Source organism: Hippocampus bargibanti, linkage group LG18, assembly GCF_051943395.1.
Source record: "Hippocampus bargibanti isolate YZ-2025 linkage group LG18, ASM5194339v1, whole genome shotgun sequence".
Lineage (NCBI taxonomy): Eukaryota > Metazoa > Chordata > Actinopteri > Syngnathiformes > Syngnathidae > Hippocampus > Hippocampus bargibanti.
In genome coordinates, this window is record NC_142751.1 from 6,657,538 (window position 1) to 6,683,280 (window position 25,743).

A 25,743-nucleotide genomic window follows, 5' to 3' on the forward strand; every position below is an offset into this window, starting at 1 on the left:
TAAAATTTTTTTTTTTAAATTTTTTGGAAATTTAGAAATTTTTTTTTGTTTTTAAATTTTTTTTTTCCCAAAATTGTTTTTTTTTTTTTTTTTTCCCCTTTTTCCAAAAATTTTTTAATAAAAATTTGTTTTTTGAAAAAAAATTTTTTTGGAAAAAAATTTTTTTTTTTTTGGAAAGGATTGAAAAAGGAAAAAGTTAAAATGGGAAAGAATCCTTTAGTCAAGTTTTGGGGTCAAAATTCCATTTAAAAAATAAGGGTTGAAAAGGGACCCCCGGGGGAAAATTTCCCTTTTAAAGAAAAAGAACAAACAAACCAAACGGGCGGGGGGGAATGTCTCACCCAAAAAGAGGCAACAAAATGGCCATCGAGCTGTGAGGAATGAATCAGCCCATTTCCACAGGCTGATAAATGATTTCCATGGAGCTTTGGACTCCCTCTGCTGGCGGCTTTTGGATGTAACACACGGTTTTAAAAAAAAAACAGTACAGCGAAATACAGTGATGGAAAGACGCTACAATGCGTCTTTTTTACATCAGGAGACGGTCCTTTTCTGACATCACGTGAGGACTCATCACCAACTCAAAAACAAGACTTTCTGAATGTTCAGTGTGAGTCTTAAAACGTAAAATATAGCTATATGCGGTGGAATCTTATTAAAATACGCCCAGTAGAAGTCATTTGAAGTCATTTTACAAATTATGGACACAACTTATCCGGAGACGTCGGTTGTCCTTTAAGACAACAGGGGCAAAATGAAATGAAAGCAAACAAAATATTTTCGGGGTTTCCGCCGATTCGTAGGAGACTGAAGTCTCAAAGTACAAACATTCTACATTCCACCGTAGTCATTGTCATGCAAAACAATCCAAATGTCAGCGCTCTTCAAAATGAGTCACCGATTACATCGTCAACTTAAATACAATACAAACATGATCCACTTTAAAATGGGGGTGGGGGTGAGTGGATGAGCACAAGATAAATAAGCACAGGAAATACAAGAGTGGAAAGGTACCACAGAATGTGCAATGTATTCTCTTGACTGACATGGACGTCACATTCTGCCCATTCTTGTGGAATAAACATGGAATTCACGATTAACCCTTTGAGGGCCAGTGATTACTCCAGTGGACAGCTCATCATGATATCAGGTTGCAGGGTGCATGAAGGGGTTCAAGAAAACAGTTTTGCTCTCAAGTTGAACATGCTTAAGAATCTCCAAAATCGCTCACCGCATTCCATAAAACGAGTAAGTCACAAATGTCGAAACCCGGAACGGGAAAAGTGCATTGGAACTGTAATAGTGACAATCTGATGTCACATAATAGAGGTGTCAATGACTTTGTTGTGATATTGCTATATCGTTTTTCTATAGATTTTTTTTTCATTATGTTAAAATTTAAGGCTACTAAAAAAAATAAAACAGGTTTGTTGTTGTATGTTGTTGTTTTTTTTTTTAATAAAACAGGTTTGTTGTTGTAGTTTTTTTTTTTTTTTTTGGGTGTTGGCTAGAACGCATTGAAAATGTGTCCACGGGAATATTTACAAAGGAGTCATGATTGACATGAGACGCTGGTTCCAATAGAAAATATTTACCTGTTAATTGAAATGATGCATCCTAAAGTTGAAAACCATTGTACATGGGTGTACTCTGAAACAACGATCCTACAAAAAAAGGCATGAGATGAATCGCAGATGTAATCATTTTTTCCTAAATATGTTTTTCAAGTCGTCTTTGTCGACAGTGTACCATACAGTAGATTAAACGGGTGAAATGTTGATCCATCTTTAGGTGGAGTATTGCTACATGAAATACCGATGTGATAGTCTGTCAGATGGGTTTATAAAGTAAGGTGGTGACGTACTTCTTTTTGTAGCGATGCGTTGCACTCAGCACCATCACGCCATCCTGTGAAGAAAAAAAAGACTGTAATTCTGTAGCTGCAATAGGAAATATTACCCAGGAGAGGTCTTTGATGACATATGACTTTGAAGATTATTCTTAACCTTTCTCGTTTCTTAAAAGGCATTTTAAGAACAAGATTATCCAGTCTTCTTAAGGACTGGAAACAACTCTGAAGACAATAGTGAACATATTTAATTCACATTTCTTTGACAGCCAAAATGAAAACGCTTCCCATTATCTTTATGGCACATTTCCTCCAAGGCAAAGTTTGGGGAAGAGGACAGTATTTGTAAAATTGGAAAAGCAAACACAGATTACATCACTGGAAAAAAAGAACAGAAATATCTCAAAGCGCCTCATGCTGAAAGACAGACATGTTTATTGTTTTCATCGATAATTCAGCGTTTTACCACAGGCGCTTGCTAAACTCTTTGATCACAGTTGTTTAGCTGCAATCAAACACGTGTCGCTCTGAAAACACACACATAGATACACACACAGTACAGACAGAACCAAGTGGAAAAAAATTCCGGTCTGAGCAGCTGTCACTGATACGTAAAGTACGGAGTGTGACTCAGCTGGGAAAGTGCGAGCGTGGCACAAGTGTGCGCGTTATCCACTTCTTGTTCCCGTATTTAACGTGTGTGCTCCGTGTCAATGTTGGCAACAAGAGTTTATTTCTCCGTAGACGCTGAGAAAATACAGGCTTCCTTCTCCTTCAGCTTCTTCCGATTGCAGCTTGTTATTGTGGTCGGCATTTCCCAGATCAACAGATCAAGGCATTGCGCATGGTTTCCGGGGAAAACAATAACACTACATCCATTTCCCACAGGAGCCTACAGGAAGTAGAACATACCTTAATGGAAAGAGCGTAGAGGTGGTTGAGCATGACATGGTTTGGCTCTGGAAGGAGTGCAGGATCACACTAGAGAAAAAAAAGGAAACTCATATGTCATATTTCTAACAATCTTTAACCCTAATCAAGCAAGACTTACTGTGGTGCACAAGGGGTTCAACAGTTCTGCACATGGAAATACACCACAGGAAGTTGAGGTTTATATTCCCTATGGTGTTGTTTCCCTGTTAGTGTTCCTATGTGAGCTAGTTAGTGATTATTAGCAGGAACCAATTATAACCAGAAGGGTGTCTGAGACTCATTGGCATGTGCCGTCACACACACATTCAAATAAATGACTACATTGTGAGCTACACATCGCCATTATGAAACAAAAATAATACCAAAAGCATAGTTGATTGACTGAACTAAGGTAGAAAGAGACCTGCAAGGCTTCTAAGGTTATTTAGCCCCTTGAGCCCACAAAGGTTGTGTGCCGTTTTCATTGGATCAATGGTCTACATAACGTTTTCTTTCCTTTGTTTTGTCACTCCATGTGTATTTATGTTTCATGTCGAAGTATTTCACCAGTTCTCATGGCTTTATTAGAGCTGTGACGGTTGTGAATGCGCTAGTCTGTATAAATAAAGCTTGTTGTATTGTATTCCCTTTAACGTAACTCCATCTATTGGATGTATAGGGAAACCACAGCTACCATTGTAACCTCTATTCTATTTGCCTTTTAATGCAGTAAGTCCTATATAGTTCAACAGTAGCCAAAATGGAACTGTATAGTGCCACTTAGCAGTTGTTTTTGACGACGATACTAGTGCAGCGTGTTCTACCGGAAACAAATTCCTTGTGTGTTCTACATACTTGGCAATAAAGATGATTCTGACTCTATACAGTATAGTTTTAAAATAAGCCATTCACTGAAGGTGCGCTAAATAATCCAAAGCTTCTTATTATTCAGAAAATATGTTAATAAGAACATTCATAACAATCAAAAAATCTTCATAAGCCCATTTACACATATGCAGGGATGCTTCTGGGAAATTAAAAAGGGGTATGAAAAGGGGGACAAATTATAAAATCGATGGGGCCCGATTTAACTAGATTACTGAACGTCTGTGTAAGCTCTCAGTCCGAAACCTTCAAATTTGTACAGATGACGGCTGAAGAAACCTTCTCATCGCTAGATTACTGAAGTATACTAAACTGATTGAAATAAACTAAAATACATTCAGTGGAGCATTATATTTCTAAATTGCAAATGAAAAACCATTTTTTGACTCAATTCTATTTTTCGAATATATCAACAATTTTAATTGAAGCCAAAGAATGTATTCATATATAAAATAAACATTTTCAATTATCTTTCGTTACTACACAATCAATCCTGTTCTATTTTGATATTCCAGAGCAGGGGTCGGGAACCTTTTTGACTAACAGAGTCATAAAAGTAAAATATTTAGAAATGTTTTTCAGCGAGGGCCACACGCACGCACGCGCGCACATACAAACGCTCACGTGCGCGCGAGCACACACACGCGCGGCCACTTTTCAACAAAATATCAGAATGTATTATTTAAAATAACTTTGTGATAGTACTCACCGTTAACATCGATGGTTTTCCGTTCCTCGTGTTTAGTAAAGATCCAGGAAAACGATCGGAATGAAATTCAATTTGCCGGTCCAGAGGCGAAGTTACTGCTAGCTAGCCTGCACACGGCTCATAAGCTTCCACACTTGCTATCTGCAATCTACTTCTCACAGAAGTATGTCGATGGTAATGTTAACATGGGGCTTGTTAAAATGTCACTGACATTCGACTGTTTCATCGATGGTATTGTTTCATTGCAAATTAGAATCAGAACATTTTCTCTCCTCTAATGCTCCGGTGCATTCAGGCTGAAGTGCACAAGTTGGGCTCATTTAAAGGGGCGTTTACCTGTTTCAACATGACGGCCACTATCATCGAATCAACATGGCGCTTTCGGCCATTCTAGGTCAGTGTCATCCAATCAAAATTGCGCTTTCCAACTGCAGCCCCAACGGGAAATGAACGACGAAAAAAACGACAATATGTATTATAATATGTAATATTTATCGGCGAGCCATATGCAATCATCAAAAGAGCCATATATGGCTCGCGAGCCATAGGTTCCCGACCCCTGTTCTAGAGTATTACAGAGAACATACTTAGCACATTTTTTCTTACTACTGTTTATTGAACAAATTTCTTTGCTTTGAAGATTTCCAATGTGCTGCAACAGCGCTGACATTCCAACTAGCCACAAAATCCGAATAATTAACAGCACTTAGCTGCAATGATTTGTCACTACCCTCCGCAGACTTATTCGATTGTTTCTTAAAAAAACGAGAATGTGTTTGGATTGGATTGGATTGGATTTGCCTTTATTAGTCTCGCAGTGGAGAAATTTATTTTATTTGCTGCCTTTTTTGATGTGTTTTGGGTTTTATTTCTGTACTCACGTTCCATATTGCAAACATCTGCCATGTTCGATGTAAATACTGTAATGCTCCATGGGTAAATGAATATTCGATTATCTCTTTTGGCAGTTTCCGGCGGATCACAGAAAAGCCCGAAATATCCTCTACCACGACTTTGCATTGCACCGAAACAAATGTAAGGTGATTATGGTTAAATATCGGTAAGGCAAGATGGCAGACGCCGAAATTAAAACCCCTGGCACAGATCATATAGCAATTGCACTAATTGTAAGAGACATGCGCCGGTGCTGGCGCAGTGGAGTTACAAAGTGGTGCCAGTGGATGTCAAAACGCGTAAATGGCGCAGGCATGGCCCAGTTGCATCCCTGCCTAATGCGTGCGAGCCTCATGGAGCAATTTGGAGTCTGCTTCTACCCAACATATGCAAACGCCACATGTACAAATTCCAAATGGATCTCCTGGCTGTAAGTGCCATGTTCTAATACACTGCCTTAATGTCAAAAATGGACAACATTGCATTAGCACATTCCAAATGGATTAATTTAACTTGACGGAGTTGCATTGTGAATACGTACGGATATTCCAGTGTCTTTGTTAAGGATGACTTGGAGCAGATGTGGCGGGAGTATGGGTGGAGACTTGAACTTTTCCTCTTGTTTTGGAACGTACGCATCCTGGTGATACGGCCCAGGGGGAGAGCTGGAGAGGTCTAATACACGGATGGAATAATTAAACAGATCACAACTTTTTTTCTATCTCAATTTGCACAAATTGCAATAGTATGTACACCAGATATCGACTGTTTTGTTTGACAAGTCAATAATCTAGGCTTGCCTTGTCCTTCGCATTTTGGAAACGAGCTGTTGGAACTGCTAGGAGACGACTGCACTGTTATGTATTCCTCACAAATAACAAGCCCTGGGTAGCCTTTGATTAGAAGGACTAGTGCAAAAATGTGTCCAGTCGAGTGTCAGGGTTTTTGTCATTTTCACTCAAATTTCAGGACCCACAGAATATTGGGTTTTAGGACTACATAAACATTCAATCTGAGTTTGAAATGGGGGCGGCTGTACAAAAGGCAAATGCTGTCCCCTTGTGGGAGAGAAAAACATTGGCAAAGGTCTGACCAGCGCTTTATTGGCACACCCATGCAAGAAAAACCAAAACCCGAACAATTTCGGGAATGGCATCCCACGTGATGCCCTTCAATTGCCGAATTAGTCTTTCTGGAATGGCAGTGAATGAGTGTCGCAAAGTCTAATCCCCTGTGAAACCAGCGTGGACCTGAGACGGGACGGCATTTGTTCAAATTTACCTGACATGTCTGAGCATTTCTGTGAGTCCACCATGAGAGCGTCAAACACCTCAAAGTCGGTTTTCTTCACCTGGATGACGTTATTGACTGTACCCATTTGACTTGTAACAACAGGCTGTCAGGGGGTAAAAATAAGTCAACAAAAAGGAGATTGAAAACTAGAGTTAAACTGCTGATTCATTTTACACCTCAGCTGGGTCGTGAGTCCACTGCCCGTCTACGTAAAACTTGTACTGGTGTTCACCTTCGGGTAGCTCCACAATCGTCACAAAGGTGTTTTGACTTTGACAACAACAACAAGAAAATGAAAATAGATAACCCAAATAGAGAATTAACACATTATCCAAAAGATTTCCCCCTTCCTCACCTGCGAATCAAGGGAATTTTATTGGCCCAGTTGTTAAAGGACCCAGACAGGTAGACCTCTGTGCCGTCACCTTTCCAGCGAAAGACAGTTGGTCGGTCTAAAGTTGAGTCTTTGTCATCCACGTCTAAATCTTGCCTCCATGCGAGGAACTCTTCTTTCTCTAAGGGGGCCTGCAGGGAGCATCAAGCCACATGGTGACATTTAATTACTCTACGGTAGCATTCAATAGCTATGAATAGCTGTGGTATGGTCTCCATCTCAATAAGTGTACAAAATAAAAAATAACATTTTATTTCACAAAATTCAGTCAGTGTAATGAAAAGGGGGAACTGCGACCGTTTCACTTTTGCAATGGAACAACTTTGCCTTGACTAATTCAAATGACACATTTTAAAACTTGTGCCACAGAGAAGGCACACTGCAATATAAGGTGCACCTTTAACAAATGACATTTTAAAGCATCCGTAAATTAGGTGGAATGGATTAGAAGGTGCAGGTCACCTTTTGAAAAATTGAAGGCATTTAGGTGCACCTTATAGTGCTGAAAATACAGTTTGTGTCTCTGATTAATTCCTTGTGCAAATCCTTCTGATGAGTGCATCTATCTTGGTCACAAAAGAGCATTATGAAGTACAGACATAAATATGGGCAGGTTGCTTTCAACACACAACACACAATGCCCATTGTTTAATGTTTAGCTTGGCAATAGAATTCAACTTCAATGTCAATAAACACCATAAACTGTTCATCATTTGGCAAACTTCTTTTTTTTGTAAAGTGCAAAATGAGCAAATAATAAATAACATCAATTGGTCTTCTACCAACATTGCCAAACTTTAACTAAACTCACCCAAACATGACTTTCATGACCTTGCTCAGTCATATGGATAAAAGAGTAATGCCATTGTTTTTTCCCACAAAACAGAATTTTCAAAATGTGTATAGGGAATGAAATTAATGGGGCTAGCAGCCTCGTAATGTGTGTTCAGGTAATGTTTTGTCTCTGATGTAAAAGCATGACCTACTTTCATGTCTTCACTGTGAAAAATATCTGCATCTTCAGGGCTGTCCATGAGAATTTTGGGTCTCTCGCCATCCTTAGTGCCCCTGCTGTCCCTCCGATGGGCCTTCTCCCCATGGCCCATGGCAGCCCTCTCACTGCTTGTGTTCCCCATTGTGTTGTTTTGGGGTGGTCTGCTTCAAGATGACTGACTGTAAGATTCAAAGAAACGTTCTTGATCAAGGAGGCAATTTGCTACATTATAAATCAGTTCCTTAATGATAAATGTAAACAAAGTCCAATGTAAACAAACTATTGGACTAATTTGCATAATGAATGAGTCATAAACAAGCGGTGTGACATGAGACATTACAAAATTGTGGCTGACTGCAGTAACATTGCAGTGCAACGTTTACCCGGGGTGAGCCAGAACCAGTACGTATTAATAAAATTATAAAGGAAAAACGGTAAAATGCTATTTGATTCGTAAAACGGCAGCTGGCTAGCGGCTAAAATTAACGGTACCTTGAACGGTGTCTTGTACTGTGATATTACCGAATAACAACGGCTGTATCAGCCGAATCCGTGGTCATACCCGTATATAGTCATTTACCTGCAGTTACAGCGATGATCGGACTTTGATAGCACTGTGCGTGTTGCACTGTACGTGTTATTACCTCCCCAGTCCCATTTCATCCAAACAGTAGAAACATAAACATTCGACCTGTCCTACTTTTTGCGCATGCGCAGTATAGCAGACAGGCCATCGTGTTGCATTCACCAAGGTCCATCATTTTGCAATGTTAACCAAAACGGAAATATATTCCTTCAATGTTTTTATTTTTTAATTATTTCGTCGTCAAAAAAATAATAATCACATAGAATGGACTCCGGGACGCGCACGATCCTGGTGAGGTTAAGCGGTTTGGGTAAACATAAATACAATTACATGCAATACATATTTTTTACACTATATGGCAGTAAGTGGAAATGTATAAAATTCAATTTTAAATTCTTGTCTTTTCCTTTCGGCTTTTCCCTTCATGGGTTGCCACAGCGAATCCGTGTCCTCCATCTTCAGAGGTTTGATTCGCATGTTTGCTTTGGCCAAGCTTTTACGTTTGATGCCTTTCCTGACACAACCGTTTGTATTTATCTGGGCTTGGGACCGACACAGTAAGACACAGGCGTGTGTCCCCTTGTGGCTACAAAACAAGCAACTCTATGAATTTAATAAAGATAAAGATGCTCGATAAACGGCAATGACAGCAAAGATAATAAAACGTGTCGATAGCACTGGAGAGAAAAACAAAATACATGATGAGCTGCTGGAAAGGCAGACACTCTCAGAATCAGAAAGCCTTTAATTGTCCCACATTGGAGACATTTGCAATCGACAGCAACAAAATTGGAGGGGGGAGGCAAAAGACAAACAAAGTATTCTATGTACAACAGAAAATGTCAGGACACTGAAATGTACAACTGCACAAAAAAAGTTACATAAAAAGTACAGTAAAGAGTGAAGAGTGAAAAAATACAGTATAAAAAGCATGTTTGATATGGGTGTTATTAAATACATTTGTTAAAGGGGTGTGAACCAATACACATGTTGACAAGTTCTGTCTAGTTTGTGGATGAAAAGGTTTCTTCAGCCATCATCTGAACTTCTTTGAAGGTGTTGGACGTTTCGCTTCTTATCCAAGATGCTTCTTCAGCGAACTAAAGTCTTACTGATAGTATCGGCCCTATATATATATATCCCTACTGTCCAGACATGCATTATTATTATTATTATAACTATTGATAAAAATGGCAAAAACAGACATAGCCAGAACATAATTGGCTCATGGAAAGTGACGTCTCCACTAAAGGAACCAGCAAACTATATAACCAAACACTTGATTCCAGTAGCTTTGATATATATGTGGGTTCGATCTGGACTCCAACCTGCTTGTGTGAAGTTTGCATGTTCTCCCCGTGCTCACGCGGGTTTTCTCCTGGTCCTTCCATTTCCTCCCACATTCCAAAAACACGAGTGGCAGGCTAATTGAACACTTCAAATTGACCCATGGTGTGAGCGCAGATGGTTGTTTGTTTTGGTTCCCTTGCAATTGGCTGGCAACTGGTCCCCCGCCTACTGCCCGAAGGCTGCTGGGATCGGCTCCAGCAACCCATGCGACCATTGTTCAGAAAAAAGAACAAATTAATGAATTATGAATTGAAGTAGAGAGTAAGTGCAAGTAAATTGGTCCTTGCCTCTTTGTAGGAGTTGCAGATTGACACGTGTTTTGCTGAGCAGGCTGATAAGTAGAAAACAGAAATTAAAGAAGTCCAAAAACAGATGAGCAGGTAATAATACTCAGTTTAAAAAAATACTACAAGAGATACTGACCAATCACGACATTGGCTAAGATCATTCAAATGCTTTTTTATTTATACGTCGTATTCCTAATAAATAGATGATTACAGGTAATCATTTGCCATGCAAATGTAGCTCTGGCAATTTCCTCACGCACATTTTTAAATGCTGCGAGTTTTTTCACCACACGTCGGAATTGCAAAACACGCACGACTCACCGTTTTGTTTTGTTGTAGCTAAAAATATGTTTGGTTGTATTTTGAGAATTTTGCCGTCGATCGATCTCGTTTCTCGTCCACTTCGAACGTGATCATGACGAAACGCATGACGTCATAGTAATACACTTGCTTCTACTCGCGTAAAGACTTTAATGCTCAATTCGCGGCATTTTCGTCTCACGAGGAAAAAAAACTATTAATTGAAGCTGAAAGAAAAAACAATGCATTTATTTATCAAAATACTTTTGAGCAGAGTAAATCGGCAATCATAATTTATGGTTTGTTTCTTGATATTAAGCAATTACACTTGACCTTACACATGGCTGACGACTCTTCTCTTCAGGTTAGTTCTTCATTTTGTTTGCAGTCACCTTTCAGAAGAATAAAAAGTTTTGCAAAATCGTTCATTCTTGAACTAATATTCACGAGCAAAATATTCAAGTACAGTAACTCAATTTAATCAGTTCTGCTTCTGAATAGCAACTATCAATTTATGATTTGAATTTGACAATGATGTAATCAGTAAGCTGAAATGCATTGGGTTGTCGTCACATTTGTATATTTTTCACTTTTCTGGTTTGTTTTGGAAGATCAGGAAAATTTGTTGGGGTTGATGAATTTTGAGTTTTATTTTTAAGCAATTGAATGTATGATGAATTGGTGTATTATGAAAGTGTAATTCATTAGGGTTTCTAAGCAACACTGCTGTCAATGAAAATTATACACAAATACACACACACAAATAAATACACACACATACACACGGTGGTGTGATTATTGCTATTTATGTAAACACAACCATTGGTCACACATCTTCACATTTCTCGTGTGAGCTTCCAGGCCACCAGTCTGTCGACTTTTCCAGAGCAACGACACCCTCTCCCCCCATTTCAACAATATCTGATATTAGATGTCTCTCTTACACAGGCAGGCAAAGACGACACAGAGTTGCATGATGAGGAGGAGACACAGGGTTTACCTGTTGACATGTGTTACAATTATGAGGAGCTTCACTCCAAGCCATACATCACACCGGAGTCTGACATTCCAGAGAATCTCCTGTTCCTCTCGTAACTATTTTGAAATTATCTCAATAAAATGTTTTTTTTTTTTTTTTTTTTTTTTGACATGTGGGGCAAATCTTTATATATTATAAGACTTAGCAGCATGGTGGTCGATTGGTTATAATATCATCCTCACAGTGCGAGGTTGCAGTTTGCAATTCCCGTTGTGGTCTTCTGATTAAAAATGGCATTATGGGCGTTTCCAATGCTATATGAATTCGTCCTACCTTATTACTTATATTGGATTTTTGGATTGGATTTTCCTTTATTAGTCCCACAGTGGAGAAATGTACATTTCACAGCAGCAAAGTGATATTCCCTATGTAATTAAGATTTGTTCAAATTGGTTAGCTGTTTAAAATACATACAGTACAATACAATACAATACAATACAATACAATACATAACATATTGATTTATATAGCACTGTAACAAAAGCTGAAGCTGTTACAAAATGCTTAACATGGACAGCTATCATATACAGCAAACAAAAAGTCACAAAGATAGTAGAAATCACCAGGGAGTAAAACCAAGACCAAGTCTGTATATATAAGTGAAGAAAAAATGATTTTGCAATAATGGGATTTTTAACTGATCTAATCTTCATCTTCATTTGTTCTTGAAGTCATTCGTACGGCTACGACTGTGGCCGGAGAGCAAACCTGCAGCTACTGGATGACAAAACTCTTGTCTTTATCGCTGGCCAGGTGCTCATTTTGCTTGATGTTTGCACCAAGCAGCAAAAGTACCTGCGCTCCTGCAGCGGTGGTGGAATTGGTGCCATCAGGGTAAGCCTACCGGAGAAGCGCACATTGGTCCACTTTAACAAACCATACTACTATAAAGTGCATCTTGTATAATTTTGGTAAAACTGGTTTAAATTACTATTTTATTTTATTTTTTTTTTCAGAAAATTGACCTGGTTGGGAAAATTTCAAAATAAGTGTACAGTCCAACCCCAAGAGGAGGGAGCCTTATTTTGAACATGTCTCAAAGCTGTCAGCTGTTTTTAAGACACATCACCAGGAAGTAATGACAGCTACGATGACGGCTGAAGAGACAGCTGAAACTATCACTTTTTCTCTTCATCCCCTGCAAAAATATAGATATCTATTTTCCAAAATCAAGCCTTGCACCGCAGTACCGTGATTTAGGATAAGAGTTTTAAGAGTTGCGTACCAAGAGCTGTCAGTACTTCCTGGTGATGTGAAAAACGTAATACATATGTCTTTAATTATGAGACGCAACTCATGGTTCTGCACAAAACTATCACACAATAAGCACAGAATAATTGTTAAGAGATCAATAGTTTACTTTTCTTTTTTTAATTCTTATGAATGTTTTCTCAGGTAAGCCATAAGAAAGATTACTTAGCGGTGGCAGAAAAGGGAAGAAAACCCATCCTGATAGTATATAAGTATCCTTCATTACAAGCATATCGCATCTTGAGAGGTAAATAAAACAGCCATTCATCATTATTATTTCCGACGAGGGGTTGTGTCTGATCATGCCTTGCCTATGTATAGATGGTACAGATCTTGCATTCAGCTCTGTGGACTTTAATAGTGATGGAAGTCTTCTCGCCAGTCTTGGCAGCGCACATGACTACATGCTGACAGTGTGGAACTGGAGGCAGGAGGAGGTGATGCTTAGGTGCAAAGCCATTTCTCAAGAGGTTTACAGAGTTACCTTCTCTCCGTACAACGCTGGCCTATTGACATCATCAGGATCTGGACATATCAAGTAAAGAACATTAACACTTACTCCACTAGAACTCTATATGGAGATGCTACAGCACAGTCTGTCTCATGGCTCACAACGAAGCTCAATACCGACAGTACACTCTTAACGTGAATGTGGCAACAGTAAGGTATATATACACGAAATGCTGGACAAGTCATAAATTATGCTTCTGAAACCACTATCCATGACAAATCAATGAGCAAAAAAGTGGGAACCCCTGAGTGAGATTTCTTATTACTTTTTAGAAGGAGGCTCTATAGAAGGCACTTTGTCACACATACTTTTATATATAGTATTTCAACAAGAGGTGCACATCACAAAATACGCCTCGAGCATGTTTTTCATATACTAAAATGGCATTTTCACACCCAGAGATCATGACATCAGAAATTAAATACCATTGAATGTTACTCTTTCACGTCCCTTTCTTCCTAGGTTCTGGAAAATGGCCAGCACATTTACAGGTCTAAAATTGGAGGGCCTTATTGGCCATTTTGGGAAAACTGCAGCTACAGATATTGAAGGCTACATCGAACTCCCTGATGGAAAGGTATTTGTCCTGTTCATCTGTTTTTTCATTCATTCATTTACTCATGCATCCATTTGTTTATTTATTTACTATTTGTATGTGTGTGTTTATTGATGTATGTATGCAAGTATGCATGTATTTACACATTTATTTGTTTGTTGTGTGTCTGTAAGACAGTGACACATCTTGAGACTTGGGGCAAGCCTAACAATACTAGTGCAAATAAGTACAAGCTGCAAATAAATTGTGCAACTTTCTTACAAACGCTTATTCATCACAGATACCATTAAGATCCAGTTAATATTTTGTTAATCAGTCGACACCAGTATTATCCAGGCATTTATACATCAAGCTGCACTAAGTGTAAAACATGGCTGACTGGATTGCGAGTAGTAATCTAATACACCATGGTAGAATGATGGTTTGGTTCAAGCCAACAAATTGTCCTCTGACCACTGTCCTTCCTCTCAGGTATTGTCTGGCTCAAACTGGGGCAACCTACTAATTTGGGATGGAAATGCTATCAAAGTGGAGCTCTGTAGCAAGGGAGGGCATTGTTGTCACGCAGGGGTTGTCCAACCTTTTGCCTTGGAGGATGGACAACTGATGACGTTTGGCTCTGATGGAATGATCCGGGTAAAATGCATATGTCTCCTCACATGTCATTGTGTAGGTGTTGATAACATCGTGACCGGTTGGTGTGTGGTTATTCCTTTGCCCCTTCAGGGGTGGGACTTTGAGACCATTGACGCCGCTGACAGCAGTAGTGAAAGCAGCAAGTTTGAGTTGGAGCCCGTTAATGAGATGGCGGTGGGGCGTCACGTTTGCATCTTTTCAGTAGTAAAAAGCTCCCATGACGATTCAACCATTTGGTTTGTTCAGGTCAGCCGTCACCAGCCACTAATTATCACGATTGTATCCGAAGAGCTTTATCTCAGTGAATTAAAACCCACTGGATTTCTCTGTGGCATGGTAGGATTCCAATGGAGCCATCTGGAAAGTGGATCTTTCATTTACATACACGGTAAGGTTCTCCCATCCCTGACATTGTTTTAATAGATGAACTGAAGAGAAAGTACATATATTTACTGTATTTTCCAGTGTATAAATCGTAACCAAAAGCCTTGATTTTCTTGATACGATGATCCAGACCCAGATAGGTTTGTTATTTATATGGGAGTGGAAAGATAGTTTGCCGTCAAGGAAGACACGCAGGCTTTCGACCTGTTGGAAGGGAGAAACAGTCGATTTGTGAATAGTGAGAGAAACTGAGCTTTGCTTAAGGTGGATTTGGTACCAACGTCCGGGGCGCCTTATATATGGAAAAAAGAATTGAAAATACACCATTGGGGGTACGCCTTAAATGCCGGTGCGCCTTATACGCTAGAAAATGTGGTATGCATTTACTATCTGGAAATGTTATCCTAATTTTTATTTAAAATGTTTAACACCTCTGTCAACAGACTCCTGATCCAGTGTGCCTGTTTTCCTTCCATGCCGGGCCAATCAATGGCCTTGTTGTATCAAAAAATAGTCATCTCATGGCCACGACTGCTTCAGACCGTGAGTTCCTATTTCTATACCCAGGCGTAGGGAGTAATGGAATACATGTCCTGAGATTTCACATAAATGTAACTGTAATCTGTTACACATACATCCATTCTTCCATCCAGGGTCAACCTCTTATAATAATTAAGGAATGAGAAAGTGATTTTTTGGTATGCATGAGGAGACACAATTATGTGAATATTAACTCATGTGCTGCCATTCACGAATTAATTTGGGAATTGAAAAGTGAGGTGGAATGCCCTTCCCGAATTTGTTCGGGTTTTGGTCTTTCTTCCATGTTAGCGCTTTGTTAAAGCTTCAGCTGTTGTTGAAGCGCTATATAAATCAATATGTATGCATTATATTGTATTTTGTATAGCTGCGCCATTTCATGTTCAGATTACTCCAAACCCATATAATTGAGGAATCAAATCTTTATTTCTGATGAAAGAAGAGAGTCTCAGGTCTCTAACGCTGTATTGAATGTTTATGTAGTCCAAAAACTCAATATTCTGTGGGTCCTGAAAATGACAAAAACCTTGGCATTGGACTTGACACAGTTTTGCACATTGTCTGGCAGTGAATGAGTTAACTTCGATTTTGAAGTGTCCAAAATTAGACAGCGAGAAACTTAAAACATTTTGATACTTGGATTACTTTACAATCAATTTTTAAAGTAAATACCTTGCCAATGTGCTTGCATGTGACAGTGGCACATGTGTTCAATTCTCATTTTTGTCCAGGTTCAGTCCGAGTCTTTGACTTTCTGGCAAAAAAAGAACTGACCTGTAGCTGCTTCACTCAAGGTGGAACTGCCCTCCATTGGGCCCCACCATTGGTAAGAGTTTATGGTGGGGCAATTATATTTCACCCAAAAGAGAAAGCAGGAATAAATGACTTATTCATCCATCTCCAGGTGACTCAGACAGGAAATTTACTGGTAACGGGCTTTGAAGATGGAGTCGTGCGCTTACTGGAGCTTTATGACCCCACTGGCCTTCAAATTGTAACCAGGCACAAAGTTGAGGCTCAGCTGCGCCTCAAGCAAGCCTTCAAGCCCCATAACGCCCCTGTTACTGCATTTGCATATGAATGCAATGGAACGGTCTTGGCCACCGGGGTAAAGATATTTTATTGTTGAGCATCCTTTTTAATTGCATCATACCTCACCCTGCATATGCATTGGTCATCAGAGCTCAGATTGCACCGTGTTCTTCTTCACTGTTGGAGAAAAATATGAGCCAATTGGTTTTATCTGTGTTCCCGGACCAGTACAATTACTGGAGTGGTCACCTCCTGACCATGTAAGTCAGTACTTTTCATTTTGAAAAAGAACATTCTGACTTTATTTTTTGGTCATCCCTGAATATATTCACTAAACCACTCCCTATTTTCACCTAGCCTGAAAACAATCTTCTCATCCTGTGTCTAAGTGGTCACGTTGTGGAGGTACCATGTCCTGACCCTAAAGCCTTGGAGACAGCCAAATCCTTCCAACTGCTTGAACTGCCGAGAAGATCCTTCCGCTTCAAAAGCATCAAATCGCGAATAAAGGTTTCACATAAATTATACATAAATTATATATTTACATATATAATGAGTTTCTTGCATCTGTGGTGTTCAGAGAGCAGACGAAATAGCAAGACGGCAAGCAGTGAAGGAACAGCGAAAGAAAGAACAAGAAGAAGAAGAAATTCCAGACGATGAGGAGGAAGAAGAGGAGGAGGAGTTGCCCCGTATTTATATTCCAGACAATCCAAGCCCTCTTTATTGGGGTTTCTTCTCAGAGCCTGGCCAATTCTGGCTCTCAGTGGTACATACAAAATACAAAAACACACAATAACAACTGTTTTGATGAACCTAAAAAAATTGCAGGCCTGAGAAATGCATATGGAAGTGTCATTTATCGTAGACAAGACGCACCCATGGATGTAGAATACTTTTTTTTGAGCAAAGTAGGAGCCTGACTGGTTCTCGGATGATCAGGGATGTTTTTTTTTTAGTCTGACAGTTCTTTCTGATTGACTGCCTAACCCATGTGTGCTGTCAAATGCAAAACAAGTAAAACTAACTTTCCTCATCCTCAGGGAGGATATGACTCTGGTTACCTGTACCATTGTAAGTTTTCTGAGGATCAAAATGAGAATTCTGAAACATGTCCGGTTGAACCTTTTGATTTCGTGGCTATCAATCATGCTGATAGTGACCCTATTCATTCACTCACCTTCAGGTATTGTATGTTGTTTGTTGCTAAAATTCAGATAGCAGTTCCAATAAATCAGCATGAGCATCGTAGTTTCAATATTTTTCATCAGGTTATGCTTGTAATTTATCATTTGTGCTACAGCTCCAACAGGCAGCTGATGCTTTGCGGGATGCACTCGGGCTCCGTTCGAGCGTATCCTTTGGACCCCGACGATCACGGCCTAACATCCATGCAGGACTATTGGGAACTGGGCATTCACGACAGCAATTACGGACACCTGCGGCACATCTGTTGCAGCCACGACGACCAGTTTGTGCTGACGGCAGGAGATGATGGCAACATATTCTCCTTTGGCTTGCTTCCTCATGAGGAGCTGCAGAAAAGCTTGCAGAGGAAAAAGGCAAAGGTTCCGTCACCAAGGGTGAGTTGACACTTTTCAGTGTCTTTGTAAATATCCATCCATCCATCCATCCATCCATCCATCCATCCATCTATCCATCCATGCATCCATCCATCCATCCATCCATCCGTGCGTCCGTCCATCCATCCATCCATCCATCCATCCATCCATCCATCTATCCATCCGTGTGTCCGTCCATCCATCCATCCATCCATCCATCCATCCATCCATCCATCCATCCATCCATCCATCCATCCATCCATCCATCACTTCCATTTTCCAGACCGCTTTATGCTCATTAGGATCGCGGGGGTGCCGGAGCCTATCCCAGCCGTCTTCGGACACTGGGCAGGGGACACCCTGAATTGGTTACCAGCCAATCGCAGGGCACACAGAGACAAACAACCATTCACTCTCACACTCACACCTCGGGACAATTTGGAGTGTTCAATCCTCTTGCCATGCATGTTTTTGGAATGTGGGAGGAAACCGGAGGACCCACAGAAGACCCACGCAGGCCCGGGGAGAACATACAAACTCCACTCAGGGAGGCCGGACCGGGTCTTGAAATCACGACCTCTGCACTGTGAAGCTAACCACTCGATCACTGAGCCGCCTACAACAACAACAAAAACAAGAACAAGAACAACAACAACAATAATAATAATAATAATAATAAGTTACGTCTCCTTTGACTTTTTGGATGAAGATGTTCCTCGCCTATCATTTTGTGAACACTGCCAAGTTGAAGTTTGTTGATATTTACCAAGTATGAGAATATGAATAGTTGAAATGACAAAAAATGTGACCACTAGGTTCGTATCTATAATATAAGATATGACACCTGATACTTGGCAGATTTGTCAAACACTGTTCAGCCATTTTAGACAACACAACACTTCCCCTTAGTTCTCTTATTTCAAACATATTCCCACCACGTCTGGTCAACAATTCAGCAGACTGATACACAAGGAGTATTGGACCAGAAAATTGGAAAATTGCATATTTTGTCATATTTTTGGTGCAGGTTGGTCTGGAGAATGAAGTGCTCGCCAAAGACATTGATGATCCAGCAGCGTACAGGTGGAGCATGAACGAGCACCCATGCAATTTGGCAGTGGCCATTTTCTTGATCATGAAATCAATGCTTCTGATTTCTGCCTCCCTCCAGCATAGAGACGGCCAAACAGAAGCTAGAAAGAGATCGCCTGCATCGGGAAGCTGATGAGAAGATATTAGCCAAACGAAAAAGCCTTGCTGCGCTACAGAAGAAATTTAAAATACTTCTCAGTGACAATCTTAGCTTGCCGGATCATATTCAATTAACTCCTGTGGTATGCATGCACACACATGCACAATATGTAGGGGAACAGTTGATTTACAAATTATATATATCATTTGAAATCAATGAGTTACGAAGCTATGATGTAGTTACATTGTGTTATAGATGTGTGTCTCAAAAGTGAGCGGAGCCAGGTCACGTTTGTGATCAATGGCAATTTAGTTTGAATGAAATAAATGAATTATAGCTACATTTGACATGCTTCACAGAAGCCATGGTCGAGTGGTGGAGGGGGTTCTAGCACTGTGATTCATTGCATGCATATGTTCGTAAGTAGGAACTGCTGCTGAATCAACGTTTCGAAGAACAAGCTAGAAAAGAGAAGATCCGGCGATTAAACGAAGTCCAGTACCAGATGAGTTGGCGAGAGGAGCATTCCCATTTGTCACTCAAAAAGCTGCAAGAATGGTAATCTACTTTGAAATTGCAATTAACATGTTCACCTTTCCAATCGTATTTTCATCATGACATAATAACATCCAGCCTGTAATCTAAGTAAAAGATAATTGTTTGGTGTTTGTTATTTTCAGGTTCAGTCGTTCTTTAGAGCCAAGCATTGTCACAGTCTTTAGCATCCACGCTGACCACAGCATCTCCACCTACAATATTTCGAGTGTTTCGTCAACGCGGCTCGAAGAGGAGAGCAGGACCAGCAACCTTGTGGTTCATAGTACCACTACGATTGATCACCAAATATCCAGAGACCAACCTGAAAAAGACAGCAGTGAAACAGATGGTGAGGTCAATTTTGTATAACTTTTTTAGATGTCAAATAGTCAAAACACATTTTTTATTGCTGGTATATTCTCGCCAGAGGAAGATGCACCTCCTCCCTCTGTGGCTCGCGCTGCCCTGCAGCCTGCAGACCGGCAGGTTGAAAGGCTCCAAAAAGCTGCGGAAAAAGCTGAACAAGCACGAGCCAAGATTGCAAAGAGAAAGCAGGAATGGGACAAACTGTGAGTGTGTCATTCAACACCACTACTGCTCCGGATGAGAAGATTTCACTTAATTTCCGTGGTGTGTTGTTGTTTTTTTTCATCATTTTATGCCACAGTTATGCCGAGAAGCCGCCAAAGGACTGCGAAGATCCACGAGATGTGCAGGCCATCTGTGAAGCCAGAGAGACCATTGGAGACTTGAAACTTAAAACTGACAAAAACTTCACTGTACCAAAGCATCTACGAATGAGTGCAGACAGAAAGAAAGTGGAGATGATAAACCTGGAGCAAAGTGTAAATCACACACCGCCTTCATACCATAGCCTAAAAAAATGGTGTTTACTTTATTACATTATTTGTTCTCAAATGTAAAATTTCAAATGGAATAAATTCAACATCCCATTTTTTTCGGTGTGTGAGACGGAAAACGAAATGTCGCAGTAGGTTTCTCCAAATTACTGCATCTTTCCCATCCAGATACGTGAAAAACAAACTGAGATAAACAAGGAGATTGTGGCCTTACGGGACTTCAAACTTCTCCTTTTATCAAAACTGCATGTCCAGTCGAAACAGCTCCAAAAAATCCAAAGTTGTTTGCCATCAGAACTTCACCGACATCCGGCAACACTGCCTGCTATACGATTTGAGGAAGTACCAGAGAAGAGCCTGCAATGCACCAAAACCCTTCTTGACAAATACAGAGTGCTGCGAGAGAAAAGGTGGCTCGGTAGTTATAAAGAAGCTGACTTTCTGGTGATTAATTCCAGTTGAAAAAAGAACCTCTGAAATGTTCAAATAGGTTGAAGGTTGAAGAGCAAGAGGATGAAGAGAGTGGGATAAATGTGGTGGATGAGCTGGAAAAAGAGATGGAAGGGATGGGGCAATTAGAAGATGTCAGCGAATTATCTGCAAAGGAGACCACGGTGGAGGAAACAGAAGAATTGAACGCGGAAGAGCTCCACAATATGGACCGTGACAGGTTGCTCGACATGCAAGACTTCCTGCTGGAGCATGTATGTTACATTTTTTTTTAATTGAATCCATTGCCACCGAACATCTTGCTGTACCGAGCAGTAATCTGTGAATGGTTTGTTTGGTGTATTTAACAGATGAAGAGCTCGGTGGATAAATTTGATAAGGAGCACATGATGTGTCTTGAGAAGGTACAAATGTTGGACTGGAAGCTAAAACTTGCCAATCTGCGTCAGCTGACTCTCAATCAGGAGCTGTTGCTCCTCAAGGAAGTGGACAAGAGTGAAAGGATTCTTCAAGACAAGCTTGACAAACGTCTGAGGGAGGAAAATGAGTTGCTGGTGGGAAATCATTTGTCCTTTGAAAGCTGTGGGCCATGCATGGGGTGTGAAATGTATAGTTCAGATTTGCAAACCTTTGCAAGATTTGGAGAATTGGAAAAAAAATGGGTTTGAGTGCTTGTTTCTTTGTCATCTCAACCGAAGAACACTGCCGATCACGTGCCAATGTTGTGTTTTCCCTTTTTTGAAACAGTTAGAGCTGGAGAAGTCCAGGAAGGCCCTGGAAGTGAAGCGTAAAGACATCACAAAACGGCAGGAGAAAGAGAAAGTGAATACTGCAGCCTTCTACGCCTTGCTGGGTGATGACAATAACTTCGAAGAGTATCTGACAAAAGTTTACAAGAAGAAGATAACGCGTAGCAAGAAGAAGGCCCAAGGAAGTGAAGGTGATGCTTGCTTTGATCTCATAATATGGAATAGATAAGTATCAGTAATTAAAAGAGTATACACTCTTTTGCAGAGGAAGACGAAGACAGCAACGATGACTTTGACGATTACGAAAACTGGGATGATGATGATGACGACGATTGGGACGGATTAGATGGAGATGGTGCTGTGGAGGAATGCCCCGTGGGTGAGTATTTCTGGGTCAATGAAAGGACCTACAAGAGTTTCTCAGTCTAAATATCCGTAACAATACATAACTACAAGTAATTAAACTGATAGTATCCGTGTTGCGCAGGTTGTGACCAAAAACTTTTTGACGACATATTGGAGCTGCGTGAACGTCGCTTGGATCTGGAGGAGCTGCTGGCAGAGGAGAAGAAGAATGCAGAACAGTTGGAGAAGGAGTGTGACGGCTATGTAAAAAAGGTCAGAGAAGGCGAGTGGACAGGATTGGCCAATGGGCAATAAAGAATGACTTAGGACTGATATTTTTCATATCAGACACGGACAGTATTGTGTTATAGTGCCAAGCTGGCTAAAGCAAAGCAGCTGCATTTGCAAGCGCACTTAGAAACACTCATTCATGCCTTTGTCGCGTCTTGGCTAGATTACTGGAATTCACTTTTGTGGTGTCAGCCAATTTTCCTTGAAGCGTCTCCAGTTGGTCTAAAATGCTGCTTCTCACCTCTTGACTGGTACTCGTAAGAGGGAGCTAATCACTCCCACTCCGGCATCGTGTCACTGTCACCCGATACATTTTACAGTTGTTTTTAAAATTTACCTCTCTAGGTTAGTTAATACAGAGTCTGATCGACGCATACTCACCTTCAAGTTTCTTCCCAGGAAGTAACGTGAAAATTATCATTGACAAAGTGAATCTGAAAATCACGGGAACTTTATTGTCTGTTTTCCCCACAACATTTCAGAAAATGTACCTGACATTACCATGTACTGTATTTTCCAGTTTATAAGACGCACCGAAGTATGAGGCCCCCAAGGAATGGTGAATTTTCAAACTTTTTTCAAATATAAGATGCACCGGACTATGAGGAGCACCTTCAATGAATGAACAAAAGTTTTCCAAATAAATTATATAAGAAATATAAGGCACGCAACACTATAAAAAGCGCTACAGTCGAGGCTGGGGTTACGCACTACCTTTTCATAGGGTAATGGAGTCGGGGGCTGGTGACAGTAGTTGCGAGACCTGTTGTGGCTCAATATTACTTCACATAAAAGGAGGGTGGCCCGGTAGTCGAGTAGTTAGCACGCCGACTTCATAGTGCAAAGGCCGGGAGTTCAAGACCCAATCCGTCCTCCCTGTGTGGAGTTTGCATGTTCTTACAGGGGCCACGTGGATTTTCTCCGGGTCCTCCGGTTTCCTCACACGTTCCAAAAACATGCGTGGCAGGCTGATTGAACACTCTAAATTTTCTCTAGGTGTGAGTGTGAGAGTGAATTGTTGTTTAACTCGGTGTGCCCTGTGAACCAATTGAGGGTGTCCCCCGCCTAGTGCCCGAAGACAAGTGGGATAGGCTGCAGCACCACCCGAGACTCTAATGAGGACAAAGCGTTACAGATAATGGATGGATGGATATAAGGAGCACTTGCATATAATGCACAGGGTCATCTTTTGAAAATGAAGGCTTTGGGGTGCGACTTATACACCAGAAAATACGCTAATTGCAACTGTGGTTTCTACATTTTTTTCTTAACTCATTTTGCTTTGGCCTTGCAGATGAAATCTGTGAAAATCAGCCTTAAGGCAGCAGAGGATGATTTGGAGGAAGTCAACAGAGAGAAACAGCAGAAAATGAACCAACTGGATGTTGTAGTTCCTCTTCGGCTGCACCAGGTGAAAAAAAAAAAAACTTTCCTTGATCTATTTATTTGTTTCGGCGATATATGGCTATGTTCTTCGACTGATGTTGCCCTGCGGATTTCCAGATCGAGATTGATATCGCCGGCCAAGTGCCTTCGGACCTCAGCCCGGCATTGGTGCTCACTCGGATGGAGCTTCAACGCCTGCAGGAGCGAGTGAGCGAGTTGGAGGTGGAGAAAAATCAGCAGACAGATGTGTACCGTCAGGCCCGTCAGCAGCATATTAGGCTCATTAAGGAACGCAAGGATATGAGCAATGAAATCCAGTGTAAGACCCAAAACATCTGGAAGGACAACAGCACCAAATGACAGAAAAAAAGTACTTGATTTTGTTTATCATTTGTTGCAGCGATGGAGAAACTGTGCCATCAACTGATGATGACAAGGTTTGGAAGGGAAGTAGATATGGAGGTTCTGCAAACCCTGTGTGTCAACAAATCGGTTGCCGAGATGAAGCAGGAAAAAATGTTTCGTGACCTTGCTAATGCCAAAGAAATCCAACAATGGGATGTAAGCTAAACTTTTCACATGTGCGTCTTTATTTGATACATTTTAACATTTTGATTTTCTTTGTGTGCGTGACATCTAGAGGAAAGTGGAAAAATCACGTGGGGCTCTCATTGCGGTAACAAGGAGCAACTCAGAGCGTCTCCTCTGCTTGAATAGTCTTTTTGAACAAAAGAAGGAGCTGGAGATGAAACTTTACACAAGACAAAAGAAAATTGTAATTATATTTCAATTTTGTTTATTTATTTTTATTACCCCCACCTAGTAGACACCTCAAATGCTCCCCACCTCCCTTACCGACTTTGAAATACAGCCACATAGTAGGTCTAAGTTTTCATCAAAAATGATTTCAGGGTTATCTTCCTAAAAAAACATTTACATTAATACTAATGAAGGCCATTAGAATGCACAGTTCAACATGAACACTCTGGAAGTGAGCTTGAAAAACATGATTTGGTTGAAATGTACTGTTGAGAATTTGAAATTGAAATGTTGAAGAATAAATAGAAATGTATCAAGCTTATACCTAATTGGCTCACCTGCAGAAAAGAAATATGTGGCTTTAAAGTGTCCTTGAGAGTTTTGAAAGTGGCTTATAAATAAAATGTATTATTATTATCATGATTTAAAAATTAAATAAAACTACTCATGCGGTGATTCTTTAGTTTACCACTAGAGGGTAGTGGTGGGGAAATTGACTACAGTATTGAGTTATTTCAAATTACAACCACACATTACTCAGTTTACGGAAGACCATTCACCAGAGTTTTAGCTGTTTCTGTAAATTTTTAGTCAATTTATGGCTTTCCCAAGATGTGTTACTAATATCCACCATTTCGCTGCAATCAAACCTGTACTCGTCTGACAAAGTTGTCAATCACTTTTACACACCTGTATGTGTGTGTACTCAGGGCAAGCAACTTCAGGCCTGCAGCAGGCGAGCAGATAAAGAGCAGATCTGGAGTCTTCAGGAACTGGTGAGAAAGCAAGCTGAGCAGATCGAGAAACTATCCAACGAGATCAACCAGCTTGGACCTACTGGAGGACACATGCTTTCCACTGGCCATGCTCATCTACCACCGCTCCCTCCTCTGTCCACTCCCACAGTTCATAAACGCAGCAGAAAACGAGGAAAACTTATACCCGGTAGTATGGAAGAGGACACGACTGAAAGTGATCTTATTGACTAAGAATGGAATTCACTTGGTCATACTTTTCCATTGGGCTTGCTGTTCAAAGCAAATCACTACCTCGGGCTACTACTCACCAGTCGACAAAAGAAACGACATGACCTGTGTTATTTATATTTAGAAGAACATTATTCTACAAATGAATGGCGAGCTCATTTTGACTTTTATTTTAACATTGTTCAGAGACAATTTAATTTTCGGGGTTAATAAAGCAGTACTAA

At 40.4% G+C, this 25,743-nt stretch overlaps 2 protein-coding genes across 3 annotated transcripts; one reads left to right on the forward strand and one right to left on the reverse strand.

Annotated features, from left to right (window-relative positions):
* Window positions 1-321: 321 nt before the first annotated feature.
* prkab1a (protein kinase, AMP-activated, beta 1 non-catalytic subunit, a) lies at window positions 322-8,647 on the reverse strand. Of its 2 annotated transcripts, XM_089020850.1 has the most exons (9): window positions 8,511-8,647; window positions 7,923-8,109; window positions 6,898-7,067; window positions 6,719-6,812; window positions 6,531-6,645; window positions 5,791-5,924; window positions 2,762-2,830; window positions 1,865-1,908; window positions 322-1,664 (listed from the first exon to the last, which is right to left on the reverse strand). In XM_089020850.1, exons 2-9 carry the CDS (start codon window positions 8,070-8,072, stop codon window positions 1,592-1,594), a joined length of 849 nt encoding a protein of 282 aa, XP_088876976.1. In that variant the 5' UTR covers window positions 8,073-8,109; window positions 8,511-8,647; the 3' UTR covers window positions 322-1,591. The 2 variants fall into 2 exon arrangements, with proteins under 2 accessions (XP_088876976.1, XP_088876977.1); XM_089020851.1 differs by having other exon boundaries at window positions 322-1,908.
* Window positions 8,648-10,793: 2,146 nt separating this feature from the next.
* On the forward strand, window positions 10,794-25,662 carry LOC148884400 (cilia- and flagella-associated protein 44-like). The gene is made up of 34 exons (XM_089020279.1): window positions 10,794-10,817; window positions 11,402-11,544; window positions 12,164-12,326; window positions 12,888-12,990; window positions 13,065-13,281; window positions 13,717-13,831; window positions 14,282-14,446; window positions 14,537-14,692; window positions 14,787-14,834; window positions 15,274-15,373; window positions 16,102-16,196; window positions 16,275-16,478; window positions 16,552-16,662; window positions 16,760-16,912; window positions 16,983-17,171; window positions 17,446-17,588; window positions 17,706-17,985; window positions 18,992-19,047; window positions 19,136-19,298; window positions 19,584-19,714; window positions 19,837-20,042; window positions 20,121-20,262; window positions 20,361-20,538; window positions 20,722-20,963; window positions 21,044-21,257; window positions 21,354-21,557; window positions 21,751-21,943; window positions 22,018-22,131; window positions 22,240-22,370; window positions 23,683-23,799; window positions 23,892-24,093; window positions 24,175-24,335; window positions 24,415-24,549; window positions 25,244-25,662. Exons 1-34 carry the CDS (start codon window positions 10,794-10,796, stop codon window positions 25,520-25,522), a joined length of 5,277 nt encoding a protein of 1,758 aa, XP_088876405.1. The 3' UTR covers window positions 25,523-25,662.
* The last annotated feature ends 81 nt before the right edge of the window (window positions 25,663-25,743 follow it).

Bases quoted from the DNA above. Each gene is read 5' to 3' on its own strand.
- LOC148884400 (XM_089020279.1), top strand. From the start codon at position 10,794: ATGGCTGACGACTCTTCTCTTCAG. The intron at 19,715-19,836 runs GTAATCTACTTT...TGTTATTTTCAG, and splicing joins CTCAAAAAGCTGCAAGAATG to GTTCAGTCGTTCTTTAGAGC. The intron at 21,258-21,353 runs GTATGTTACATT...TGTATTTAACAG, and splicing joins AAGACTTCCTGCTGGAGCAT to ATGAAGAGCTCGGTGGATAA.
- prkab1a (XM_089020850.1), bottom strand. From the start codon at position 8,072: ATGGGGAACACAAGCAGTGAGAGGGCTGCCATGGGCCATGGGGAGAAG. The intron at 6,646-6,718 runs GTGTAAAATGAA...ACCCCCTGACAG, and splicing joins GGACTCACGACCCAGCTGAG to CCTGTTGTTACAAGTCAAAT. The intron at 2,831-5,790 runs GTACGTATTCAC...TTTTTTCTCTAG, and splicing joins ACAAAGACACTGGAATATCC to TGTGATCCTGCACTCCTTCC.